The sequence below is a fragment of the Chiloscyllium punctatum genome, chromosome 2 (assembly GCF_047496795.1).
Source record: "Chiloscyllium punctatum isolate Juve2018m chromosome 2, sChiPun1.3, whole genome shotgun sequence".
Taxonomy (NCBI): Eukaryota; Metazoa; Chordata; class Chondrichthyes; order Orectolobiformes; family Hemiscylliidae; genus Chiloscyllium; species Chiloscyllium punctatum.
Window position 1 is genome coordinate 72,127,292 of NC_092740.1, and position 14,072 is coordinate 72,141,363.

General features: G+C 39.9%; 1 protein-coding gene across 7 annotated transcripts in view; it reads left to right on the plus strand.

Moving 5' to 3' along the window:
* The window catches only part of ythdc2 (YTH domain containing 2), a 153,289-nt gene that overhangs the window by 131,749 nt on the left and 7,468 nt on the right, over positions 1-14,072 (plus strand). For all 7 annotated transcript variants that reach the window (XM_072583916.1, XM_072583964.1, XM_072583906.1 and 4 more), the window contains exons 28-30: positions 3,212-3,415; positions 10,762-10,944; positions 13,581-13,685. In XM_072583916.1, the coding sequence (XP_072440017.1) occupies positions 3,212-3,415; positions 10,762-10,944; positions 13,581-13,685 (492 nt within the window). The remainder of the gene's footprint in view (positions 1-3,211; positions 3,416-10,761; positions 10,945-13,580; positions 13,686-14,072) is intronic.

Consider the following 14,072-nt stretch of genomic DNA (forward strand, 5'->3'; position numbering starts at 1 on the left):
TTTTCAGATCCCTCTGTTGCTTTCTCTCTCCCTAGATCTATGATCTCCATTCTTATATCTCCATGAGATATAAGAACAAAGAACACCATAGCACAGGAGCAAGCCCTTTGGCCCACCAAGTCTGTGCTGACACACATGACACCTTCTTTAAACTAAAAACTTTTTATCTCTTTACTGTCTGTAACCCTCTATTCCCTTCCTGTTCATATATCTGTCAAGATGCTTCCTAAGCATTGCTATTGTATCTGCTTCTATCACCACCTCTGGCAAAAAAAAATTCCAGACAGTTACCACCCTCTGTGTTAAAAATCTGCCTCTCTCACGCCTTTAAGCTTTCCCCCTTTACCTTAAACCTATGCCCCCCAGTAATTGACATTTCTACCCTGGGAAAAGGACTCTTAACTATCCATTCTATCCCTGCATTTCATAATTTTATAAGCACCTCTCAGGTCAGCCCCTCAGCCTCTGAAGTTCAAGTGAAAACAAACCAAGTTTGTCCAATTTCTTATAGTTAATACACTCTAAACCAGGCACATCCTGATAACCTGATTTTGTACCCTCTCCAAAGCCTCCACAACTTTCTGATAATGTGATAAGTAGAACTGTATGCCGTATTCCAAATATAGCCTAACCAAAGTTCTATATAGCTGCAACATAACTTGCCAGTTTTTATGGTCAGGGCAGTGACTATATATCTTCTTAACAACCTTATCCACTTGCATTGTCACCTTTCATGGAATTGTGGACCTGTATGCCTAGATCCCTCTGCATGTTAATGCTTCTGAGAGTTCAACCATTTACTGAATATTTCCCTCCTGCATTAGAGCTTCCAAACTATATCCCTTCGCATTTGTCAACATTAAATGCTATCTGCCATCTTTCTGCCGAAGTCTCCACTCTATCTATACCCTGCTGTTTCCTGTGGCAATCCTCTTCATGATCTGCAGTTCCCTTAACCCTCCCCAAACTTATTAATCTTACCATGACATTTAAAAATTTACAAATAACCGGGGTCCCAGCACTAATCCCTGCGGAACACCAGTGGTCACAGATCGCCAGTCGGAAAAATACCTTTCAATACTACTGTGTCTTCTATAACTAAACCAGTTCTGTATTCATCTTAGTAGTTCACCACAGATCCCATTTGACTTCACCTTCAATATCAGCCTGCCGTGAGGGACTTTAATCAAAGGCCTTGCTAAAGTCCATGTAGTTAACATCTACCATTCTACACTCTTCAATCATCTTCGTCATTTACTGAAAAAACTCAAATCAAGTTTATGAGACACTACCTTCCCTGCATAAAGCCACATTGCTTCATGCTCGTAACACCATGTTTTCCAAATATGAATAAACGCTGTTCCTAAGAAACTTCTCCAGTAATTTCCCCCTCCATTGACTTAAGGCTCACTGTAATTTCCTGGATGATCCCTGTTGCACCTCTTAACAAAGGACCAACATTAGCTATTCTCCAGTCCTCTTAGACCTCACCTGTGACTAAAGAGGATACAAAGATTTCATACAAGGCCCCAGCAATTTCCTTCCTCTCTCCCTACCTCTCTCAGTATTCTCTAATGGATTCCATCAGGTCCAGGGGACTTGTCTACCTTTAATGCGTTTCAAAACACTCAACACCACCACTTTTTTTATATCGACAAGACCTAGAATATCGTGTTTTGATATGTGTTCTCCTGCTCTGGCTTCTTGTATATTCTCAGTTTTGGTGGCATGCTTTCACATGCCAAGACCTCAAACTCTGGAGCACCTTCCCTACACTACTACACCTTTTAGCTTTTTGTTTTCTTTTAAGATATACCTTGGAATATAACACATTTCTTTATGTTGCAGTGTGTGTTTTGCTTTATAATGCTCCTGCGAAGTATCTTGGGACATTTTGTCATGTTAAATGTTCTGTCTAAATACAGGTTGTTGTTGTGATTTTTTTATATTGAAGAGGGTTTCGTTATAATGTATTAAGGTAGATAGTCTGATGCAAGGTGTACGATTCATTTATTACCATTTATTTTGGAGGGTTTGAACTTGTGCCATGGGGGATTTTTATCTATGTTTATGAAACGGTTTAATGATTAGCTTGTAAGTATTTCTGGAGCCATTGTGATGCCTTCTTTTTTAAAAAAGCAGTATGAGAGTGAATGTTGTTGGAGTCTCATGGGAATTTGTTTACATTGAAAGAATTTTTGCGCAACATAAATAAGCTTCAGAAGGATCTGAAATTTCTTTCTAGTGTTGGTAAAGGGGAAATACCTACAGCTTCAAGAAACCTTTTAGTTTTTAATTTTCAGAAATTGTGTTTGAAGCCGGATGTATAAGCTAGTTTCTCCTGAAGAAGAAAGATAGTTTAGAACTGTTAAGAAATAGATTACCTCATTGTAAGGAGTTTAGAGTGTAAGTTCCAGACCAGAAGTGTTTGGTTAAAACCCTAAGGTATTATTTGAAGCTGAGAAAGTCTACGTTCAATTGCACAGGAAAAGCTATCAAATTCTTGACACTAATAATTGAAACATCAATTTATTTAAGCTGTGTAAATATGGTGGAGAAGGGAATTCTTTTTGGTGTCTGAGTACTGTGAAAGGATGTTTGTGGGATTGTATTTTACCATGCGTTTTCACATCTTTAAACTTGTTATATTTAAAATCTTGATTTGTCTTCTATCTTCATACCATTTGTATAAAAAGTTTGTTTAATTGTTAGAACCAAGTCTGCAGCACTGCATAATTATGTTTCAAGACCATCTCATTAAAACCAAAAAAAGGATCGATCAAAGCAGGGTTCAGACTGGGATCTGATTTGTCCTGTAATAAGATCAGCTGGGATTATAACCCTTCTCATACTTATATTGTGTTGTACTGTGAAAATAATTTAACTTTTGTTTACAGGTTGCAAGCTTTCCTAGGAGCTCTGTTCTTTGCAGTTTTAGTGTTCTCAATTTAATGGTGTACTACTGCAATTTGGTTTCAGACAGCTTTGCAGCTAAATGGGTTGAGTACTTCGTGAGTAAAACGTTTGAGTGTTACGATTATGATTGTCTGGGATGAAGGATTTTTGTCTCTTGTCAGCCAATCTACTTTGGCAAATACTGGAAAACTTCTGAGATATGATTCAGGTCATCTCCAGCCAAGAATTTGAAGAGATTTTAGAACAAGATGCAAAAAGATTTTAAAAATAAGAGTGGTATTGCTTTTTATTTTAGGGCTCTAAATCTCCATCGCCGAGGCCAAATGTACCAGTACGATTTTTCATTTTGAAGAGCAGCAATCTTCGTAATCTTGAGATTTCTCAACAAAAGGGAATCTGGTCCACTACACCCAGCAATGAACGTAAACTAAACCGTGCATTTTGGGAAAGCAGCATTGTGTATCTGGTATTTTCTGTGCAAGGATCAGGGCACTTCCAGGTAAAAAAAAATAATGGAAATATTCAACAGCTGTATATTTATTCTCTTTTTAGGTTGCTAGTGAAGAAATGCTCTGTGTTTTCTGTAATATTCTCTTAAATCCTCTTCTTAATTTCTTGAATCAAGCATCTTAGGTCCTTAACAAACAACAACTGGTTGTGAATTGTGTGTTTCACTTATTGTTCCTTGGGTTGAAATTTCAATATATTAAATCATTTGTTGCTTCAGCTTCATTGTACTTGTGAAAATACTACATTGTGCAATAATTGTTTTTCCTTTTTATTTTATGTGATAGAGGCACCCCACATTGCTTTCAAACTATATAGCTGGCTAGGCATTTCAGAGGACCTTTAAAATTGGGTCGAGAGTTGTTTGTAGGCCAGACCAGGTATGGGTAGCAGATTTTCTTCCCAAAGGATGTTAGTGGACCAGATAGGTTTTTACAACAATCGATAATAGTCTCAGCAATGGTGGGTCTGACTATCTTTAAATTTTAGATTTCTTAATTGAATTTAAATCCCACTTCCCATGTCCCCAGAGCGTTAGCCTGGGCCTCTCTAGCAGTAATCTAGCGACATTATCACTAAGCTAGTGTCCCCCAAGTCAACACCCCCAGCTGCAATGTTTTGGATGGTCTTGTTGATTGTGCTATAATGAAGAATATACTCATGAATAATTTGCTTAATGATGTTTTGGAGGTGACGGTGTTGGACTGGGTTATACAAAGTTAAAAATCTCTCAACACTAGGTTATAGTCCTACAACTTTATTTGGAAGTGTTAGCTTTTGGAGTGCTGCTCCTTTATCATGTGATGATGCTTTGGGTTCTGTCCAGACAACTGTATTGCAGCCTTGATATAATATGGACAAGAGAGCTGAATTCTAGAGATAAGACAGTCACACTTGCCCTCAACATTGAGACAGCTTTTGACCAGGTGTGGCATTAAGGAGCCTGAGTAAAACAGAATCTGGAGTAATTCTTCACTAGCTGGAATAATACCTAGCTGAAGAAGTTTGTTTGCTTTTTGGAGGTCAGTCATCTGAGCACAGGACATCACTGCAGGCATTCTTTAAGATCGTTTCATAGACCTAAAATTTTTATTGACTTCATCAATGGCCTTCTCTCCATCACATAGTTGTAAGTGGAAATTTCCCCTGCAGTGCTCAGTTCTATTTGTAATGTAGTAGTTTCAAGTAATTCAAGTAATGAAGTAGTCTGTTCACACATGGAGAAATATTTGGACTGGTAATTGCCAAGTAACATTTATCACACTCAATTTTAGGTAATGATGATCTCCAACAAAAAAGATTATAAGCATCTCTGCTTGTCATTCAGTGTTGCTGAATCCCCACCATTAATAAGAATTATAACTGAACTAGCAAAATAAATACTGTGCCTACAAGAGTAAACCAGAGATTGAATATTCTACAACAAGTAATTCCTGATTCCTTAAACTTTTTGGATAATATGCAACTTATGAATTTGATGGAACTTGTAAAAAGCAAACAAGGCAGAGGACTCCATGAATGGTACGGCCTAGAAGGTATTGAAGATCAGAGGGACCTTGCTGTGCAATCCACAGGTCCCTGAAGGGAGCAGGGAAGTTAGTTAAGCTGGTTAAGAAGGCATGTGGAATACCTGTCTATTAGCTGAAGTTTGGATATAAGAGCAGGAAGGTTATATTGGAGATGTGTAAAATGCTTGTTAGGCCATGCTGGAACACTGCATGTAGTCCTGGTCACCATATTGTAGGAAGGATGTGATTGCATTAAAAAAGATGCAGACAAGCTCTGAGAGAATATTGGATAGATTAGAGTGTTTCTCTTAGAACATTGAAGATGGAGAACAGAACTAATAGATGTGTACAAATTGAAGGGCACATACAGGATGGATAGAAAGGCACTTTTTCCATTAGTGAATGGATCAATAACCAAAAGACATAGATTTAAGGTAACAGTAGAAGGCTAAAAGGAGAGTGAAGCGAAATATTTTTGTCCAGATGGTGTTGAGAGTCTGGAGCTCACTGTCTGAATGAGAGGTTGAGTCTAAAACTCTTAATTTTTAATCATTATTGAGGCAATCACTTGCATTGCCATAACCTCTAGGGCTACGGGCCAAGATCTGGGAAGAGATTCAGTGAGTTAGAGCTTTGACAGGTAGGAACAGAATGGACTCCTTCTGTTCCTAAGACCACAATTTCCCCTCCCATGTGGTCAATGATGCTCTTCAGTGCACCTAATCCACTTTCTGTACCTCAAACCGCACCTCTTCAAACGCAACAAGGATAGAACCACCTCTTTCCCCCCCCCCCCCCCCCCCCCCCCCGGTCCTGGTCCTCACCTTGCACCCACAAACCTCCTTATAGACCACATCATCCTCCGCCACTTCTGCCACCTACAAACAGACCCCACCACCAGAGATATATTTCCATTCCCACCCCTATCTGCTTTCCATAAAGACTATTCCCTCTGTGACTCTCTTGTCAGGTCCACACATCCCAGCACCTTCCCCTGCCACCGCAGGAATTGCCGAACCTGCTCCCACACCTCCCCTCTCACTTCCATTCAAGGCCCAAAGGAGCCTTTCACATCCATCAGAGTTTTACCTGCACTTCCACACGTCATTTATTGTATCCGTTGCTCCCGATGCAGTCTCCTCTACATTGGGGAGATAGGATGCCTACTTGCAGAGTGCTTCAGAGAACATCTCCGGGGCACACGCTCCAACCAACCCCCTGCCATGTGGCCAAACATTTCAACTCCCCCTCCCAACCCACAAAGGACATGCAGGTCCTGGATCCTCTATTGCCCCACCCTCACCATCCTACTCCTGGAGGAAGAACGCCTTATCTTCTGCCTTGGGACCCTCCAACCACACGGCTTTAATGTGGATTTCACGAGTTTGCTCATTTCCTCTCCCCCCTGCCTTACCCCAGTTCCAACCTTCCAACTCATCACTGGCCTCATGAACTGTCCATCTTTCTTCCCACCTATTCACTCCATCCTCCTCTCCGACCTATCGCCATTATCCCCACCTCCATCCACCTATCGCACACTCAGCTACCTTTCCCCCCAGCCCCACCTCCCTCTCATTTGCCTCTCCACCCCCTCGGCTCACAAGCCTCATTCCTGATGAAGGGCTCTTGCCCGAAACTTCGATTCTTGTGCACTTCAGATGCTGCCTGACCTGCTGTGCTTTTCCAGCACCCCATTCTCTTCTCTCTCCAGCATCTGCAGTCCTCACTTTCTCCTAGGCTCCATCTGTGCTCTATATGAGCACTGACAATCTCTGAAAGAACTTACCCATGGCCATTTGACAATCGATGGCATTACCTTTTCTGAATCCTCCACTGTCAACATCTTGCAGACTCCCATTGATCAGAAACTTAAATGGACCAGTCATTTAAATACGGTGGTAATGAAAATAGGTCAGAGGCTGGGAATTCGCAGCAGGTATCTCACCATATGCCTCCTTAGAGCCTGTCCACCATCTATAAGGCACAAGTTGGAATATTCCCCACTTGCCTGGATGAGTGCAGCTATAACAACACAAGAGGCTTCATATCATCCAGGATAAAGACCATTTAATTGGCACTCCTTCTGCCACTTTCAATATTCAGTCTGTCTCTATCTTCACGTACTAGCAGTAGCGTGTACCACCTACAAGATGCATTGCAACAACTCATCCAGGCTCCTTGGACAGTACCTTTTCAACTCTGGAATCTCCTTCCACTTAAAAGGGCAAGACAGGAAATCCATGGGAACATCACCACCTCCAAATTTCCCTCCAAACCACGATCATGTAGATGTGGAACATTCCTTTCCTGTCATTAGGTCAAAACTTGAAGGTCCCCTTTAACAATATTGGGGTTGTACCTACACTGCACAAACTGTACTGATTCAAGTGGCAGCTAATCACTCGCTGCAAAAGCAATAAAACCTGGCTGAGCCAGTGATGCCCACATGGACATGAATAAAAATAAATGTCCAGATAGTCATCAGTAATTGTTGAGAATAGTGGTCAGTTGCAGACATCCATTTAGTTTTGGTGGTGTCACCCACTCTCAAGTGAATGAGTCATTCACATCTTGCTGGTCACATCTTGTTGTATTTGGATGCCCCATCTCTCGTCTACCTTTTGTTCAGCAATTCAAAATTTGGGTCAGAACCTCTCTCCACTCCCAAAGTGACCTGGGATACAACTAATCCGGATCTAAGGATTTGTCCAATTTAAAGCCTATCAAAACCTCCAATACCTCCTCACTCCCTAGGGGTGGCACGGTGGCTTAGTGGTTAGCAGTGCTGCCTCACAGCGCCAAGGACCCAGGTTCAATTCCAGCCTCTGGTGACTGTGTGGACCTGCATGTTCTCCCCATGTCTGCGTGGGTTTCCTCCCACAATCCAAAGATGTGCAGGTTAGGTGAATTGGTCATGCACACGGTGACAGGTGCATTAGTAAGGGGTAAATGTAGGGGAATGGGTCTGGAGAAATCTAATCTAATCTATGTCAAACTGCTAAAGAACTTTACAGTCCCTCTTCTATACCACCTTCCTCCTCCTCCAAAATGAAGACTGATGTGGAGTACTCATTTGACACCGTGCAAATGTCCTTATCAACCCAGATTACTCCCTTGGTTGCTTATGGCTTCTGCTCTTTGTCTGGTTACCTTCTTCCTGTTGATAGCTTTACAATACATCTTGGGATTCTCCCTAATTTTACCTGCCAGCGTTTTTTAATGCCCACTCTACCACCAATGCTCAGTAGCAGCAATATGTACGATTTACATGATGAACTGAAGAAATTCTCCAAAACATCTTTTGGCAGCACCCACCAAACTCACGACCATTTCCATCTAACAAGACAAGGGCAGTAGGTATGAGAACACCACCACCTGCAAATTCCTCTCCAAGCCATTTACCATCCTGACTTGGGAATATACAGGTCGTTCTGCTATTACACACGTTTTGTCAGCACAAATTGGCTATAATGCTTTAATGAATAGTGAATGTTTGAATAATGAAAATTTTCTACTGAATGGGTATAGCAATTTTCTGTAGCGCAAGGTTCAGAGGAACACAACAGTCACATTATAGTAGAATGACCTGTTTCACTGTTTCTTCACCAACGCTGATTCAGAATCTAGAAATTTCTACCCTAATGACATGTGGGTCTACCTACAGCAAATAGACGGCAGATGTCCAAGGCGGGAGCTCCCCACCATCTTCTCAGGGGCAATTAAGAATGGGCAATAAATACTTGCTTAACCAACAATGCCCATGTTCCATGTGTGTTCTTTAAAAATAAAAATTGGAGGCCATAGTGGAGTATAGAAAGTGTGAGCGTAAACTTAGAAAGGGAAGTGCCAGAAGATTAGAGGACAACTAATGTTCTACTTTTTCAGCCAGGGAATTACAAACCAGTGAGTTTCACACCATTGATAGGGAAACTATAGGGAGAAGATTCTGGAGAAAAGAATCGCATCATTGTGAGGCAAGGTTTGTTCAGGGATAGTCAGCATGGTTTGTCAGGGAGAAGTCATTGCCTCCCAAATTTGAATTTTTTGAGCAGGTGATGATGTGTAGATGAGAGCAGTATAGTTGAAGAAGATTATGTGGATTTCAGCAAAGCCTTTGAGACTGGACACTGATAAAGAGGATAAAAGCACAGGGGATTCAGGGTGATTAAGCAAGTTAGATCCAAAACTGGCTTAGTGTCAGGAGACAAAGTGGGGGTAGAGGCTTGTCTAGTGGCATACCACAAGGATCAGTACTGGGACTCTTATTGTTTGTGATGGGGGTAGAGTGTCTGAATGTTTGTGGTGGAGTGACTGGATATTTGTGTATGTGGTGCCAAATAAGTGCACTGCTTTGTCATGGTTGGTGTCAGGTATTTGAATATTGTTGATCTGCTCTCACACAGGTTTGTGGGGTGCATGATTTGTGCCTTGTAGATAGTGTAGAGGCTTTGGGTTGTCAAGAGGTGAGCTACTTGCTGCAGTATTCCAAACCCCTGACCTGCTTTTGTTTCTACTCCACTGAATGTGTAACCCAAGTGTTCACTCCACAAGACTGGAGAGTAATTGTTTCATCTGAAACATGGGTAGCAACCCCAGGATGATGATAGGAGATTCAGTGATGGTACCATGTTTAGGAGTGCTGGTTAGACTTTATTTTATTTTTTTGTGGGATGTGGGCATGGCTGGCTGGCCAGCATTTCTTGCCTGTCCCTAGTGCCCTTGAGAAGGTGGTAGTGAGCAGTCCACCTCCTGTGGGTTGACCCACAGTGCCATTAGGGAGGAAATTCCAGGAATTTGACCCAGTGACAGTGAAGGATTGATGAGATATTTTGATTGACCATCTCCAGTGAGACATTGTCTAGCATGTATCTGGCATGAATATTACTTACCACATTTCAGCACAAGCCTGGATATTGTCTGGGATTTTTTGCATTTGGACATGACTGCTTTAGTATCAGAGGAGTGGCCAATGGTGCTGAACATTGTATAATCATTGACAAACATCTCCACTTCTGACCTTATAAATAGTAATTTATACATCAACCGACCTGAGTATCCTGGATAACAAGAAGCATTTTTAGAATGCCAGTGAAGTGATGAATATTATTACAGTATTAATGAAGTGATATTGCGATTTTCTTCCTTTGTACCTATTAAATGCTTCTCTTTTCCTCCTTATCCAGTCCTGAATATTCTTAGACATCCAGGGTTCTCTGACTTGTTGCTCCTATATTTCATTCTAAAGAGAACTTGTTAGGCCAGTTCCATTTTGATAAATCCCTTCACTGTTCTGCCATAGATTTACCCAGAATTAGCTGTTCCAGTCTATTTTGCTCAATTGTAGTCACATGAATACAGTTAAGTTTCAGAGCTGGTAGCTGGATAGATAGTCTTATCAAATCAGCCTTTTTGTTTGAGATGTGTCAGAGCTAATTTTTTTTTAACAAAAGCATTCCAAGTATAGAGGCAGTAATCAAGCCTTGTATTTGAGCTTTATAAAAACTTAAGCTTTAGTGTATTATGTGGCTAGAAATTGGAGACCACTTTAATGATAGCCAATGTCTGAAAGTTCTTACTGGGTTCTTTAGAAATAAAGTGGGAATTGGGTTGATAGTTTGACTCTTAGTTCTTTATCTATCAGAAGTAATATCTGGCAATAAGATTCCACTGAATGTGTAACCCAAGTGTTCACTCTACGTGACTTGAGAGTAACTGTGCCATCTGAAACATTAAGACATCCATAATTTGGATGTGAATTGATCTGTGAAACATTGTAATTTGTAAAGTTAAAATTGATTTCTCATTAATTAAAAATTACTGTTTCCTTTAGGGCTTTGCCAGAATGATTTCAGAGATTGGACGGGAGAGAAGCCAGGAGTGGGGGTCTGCTGGGCTAGGAGGAGTGTTCAGAGTTGAATGGATAAGAAAGGAAAGCCTGCCTTTCCAATATGCCCACCATCTGTTGAACCCATGGAATGATAATAAGAAAGTCCAGATAAGCAGAGATGGACAGGTATATAATTTACCTTTCAATATATGTCCAATATATTTTTCTTACAGAAGAATTGTTAGAAGTTATGTAGTTCCATATCCGTTTCAATTTTTGCATTGGAATGATTTTTGATTTCTAAGACATACTCAATTTTTATTCACTAAACAAAAACAACTGCAGATGTTGGAAATCAAATAAGAACAAAAATTGCTGAAAAAACAATTTTTATTCTGTTTAAATCTTGTATATTTAACAGTTAGTAATGGAAAGAAAATAGTTTAATTTGATCAGTAAGTTGAATTTGAAGTGTACACCATTGCTTTAAGAACTGAGGTGGTTATTGATGCTCTGGTCAGTATTTGAACAGGGGACAGTGAGGTCTGCAGATGCTGGAGATCAGAGTTGAGAGTGTGTTGCTGGAAAAGCACAGCGGGTCAGGCAGCATCCAAGGAGCAGGAAAATCATGAAGGGCTCTGGCTGAACTGCTGTGCTTTTCCAACAACACACTCAACTCTGTATTTGAACATCTAAGTGCTGTAAAATAATGTAGGGTGATTTGAGATATTTTCCCAGCTGTAGTAATATTCACAACACACGGTGGCTCAGTGGTTAGCACTGCTGCCTCGCAGCGCCAGGGACCCGGGTTCAATTCCTGCCTCGGGCAACTGTCTGTGTGGAGCTTGCACATTCTCCCCGTGTCTGCGTGGGTTTCCTTTGGGTGCTCCGGTTTCCTACCACAATCCAAAGATGTGCAGGTTAGGTGAATTGGCCATTCTAAATTGCCCATAGTGTTAGGTGTAGGGGAATGGGTCTGGGTGGGTTGCTTTTCGGAGGGTCAGTGTGGACTTGTTGGGCCGAAAGGCCTGTTTCTACACTGTAGGGAATCTAATCTAACCTAACATAGGTTTAAAAAAAATTGCTTGGTTGTAGGAATATTGTAATAATTATATGTCATTATCGCTAATGTTATTTATATGCATTTGATAACTGCTAGTGATCTGGTCACCGATTCTGTAGTGATGCACATTTTTGTTGCTAAAACTGTTAGTTTCTCAGTGTCCTGTGCTATTCTGTAGGATAAGTTTTCAGATTGCACAATATTTGGCTGTATTTGTCACAATATGTCACAATGCTTTAGTGTGTTCTTCAGATTAACTTTGACACATTTTCTCTGATCTGTGTTTCCATGTTTTCTGGTTTTAACTGGTTGCACAATTTGATGGCTTAGAAGTTGCTTAACTTATTATTGAATAAATGTTCTATTCACTGGAGTTGCACCTGAATAAGCATGAGCTTGATGCCAGTCATACTGGTACACTGCGGTATTTTCCTTTACTTTGTGATTTGAAATTTCAGATCACATTTTTTGAAATTTTCATGTTAGTTGTGGACCATTGCCATTTTTGCAATTCTGTAAATGAACAGAGCTTTGCTGCAGACTTCAATTTTAGGTTGGGTTCTTTCTAAATATGCTGCATTGCCCATTTTTGTTGAGGCTGTCAATATTTTGGTCCATCTGCACATCATGATTGAAAAGGTTGCTGGGCTGTGTGAAACCATTCATGGCATTTAGGTTCCATCTTATAACATATTCTTGAGTTTATTGTAAGGTTCATGTATAACTTCAGTCTTTTATAATATTCATAACTCAAATTTGAACTGGAAATGTATATTGTTTGTCAGATTTCTAATCATTGAAGTATTTCTTTTGTAATTTATCCAATAGCAAAGATACTGCAAAAATATTTACATTTGCTATATCATGTAATGTAATATTTACTTGATTATAGTACTGAGAGGAGAAATTCTTGAGATCTCCTACCTTCCAATAAAAGTTGAAATGTTTTCTGTTGGAGCAGTTGTTTTGAAATCATGAAAGCATAATTTAAGATGAATGCTGTTGGATCACAATGACTTTGCTTAAATAGTTGTTATTTTGATTGTTGGCAAAAGTACATGACAACTAAGCTTGTCATTAATCTTAACCTAAAAGGTGAAAAATATATTCAGTATAATTTTGGGAAGCGAACTACCCATATGCTACACAGCTAACTTGATTCACAAAAAAAGTGGATCACCTTGGTAGTACATTATTTGATTATTGCTGAAAAGAGACTTCTTGCCGAAGAATGCCACAGTCCATATGAACAAAATGATGTATATCAGAGACAAAAGGGTGATTGGCTGAGGTATGCCATGGAACTATTACCACTTCCTTTTCTTGTCTGATGTTAGCAACCCATTTGTTTTACTTTAATCTAATCTGTTTTCCTGCCAATCATGGATCTTCCCTTTTGTTGTTCTTGCACCCTTCTCCATTTCACCTGGTTAAAACTGATTATATTTCTAACCTTTCACAATTCTTTGACTTGAAATGTGAATTGTTTCTGACTCTCTACAGACTGTTGTCAGCATTTTTTTCTGGTGTGGAAGTTTCCAAGTATGAGAATAACCTATTGCTCACCAGTGTGTGTTTGTAACTTGGGAGCACAATGTTTGTGGAGTTTTGGATGGTGAATGTGATGCTGATTCTGATTGTACTCAAATATTCTCTACCTGCCTCGCAGTATTTTTGAAACTAAGTTTATCTACTGCTCCAGATAACATATGGCTTAAAATATCAAGAGAATAGACTTTTTTTGTACTTTTATGTCCAGGAATTGGAGCCACAGGTTGGGGAACAATTGCTGCAGCTCTGGGAACGAATTCCAATAGGAGGGAAGCTACCACAACCAGATAGCAGACTTGGCATATTTGGGGAGGTAATGTTGTTAATCAAAAATGATTTTTATTCTATTGGAATAGTTAATGAATCTTATGGCAATATTTGATACTGAGATGCAGTGCATGGATATTTCACAGTATTAAAGGTTTTTGAATAAATTGAACATCCTTTAACTTAAAAGCATTCTTGTCAAAAGGAATATTGTGCTAAAAAATGCCTTCACAATTTACTTGTGAAATGATAGAAACACCATTAGTGGTCATATATACTATCATTATCACTTAAAATGCATATATGTATAAATATTACAGCATTGAAGGGGCCATTTGGTCCATTGTGTTTGTGCCAGTCATACAGATCTGATTATATTAAGCCCATTTTCCAGTTTTGGCCTATAACCCTGCAATTGATGGCAACAAGTGAA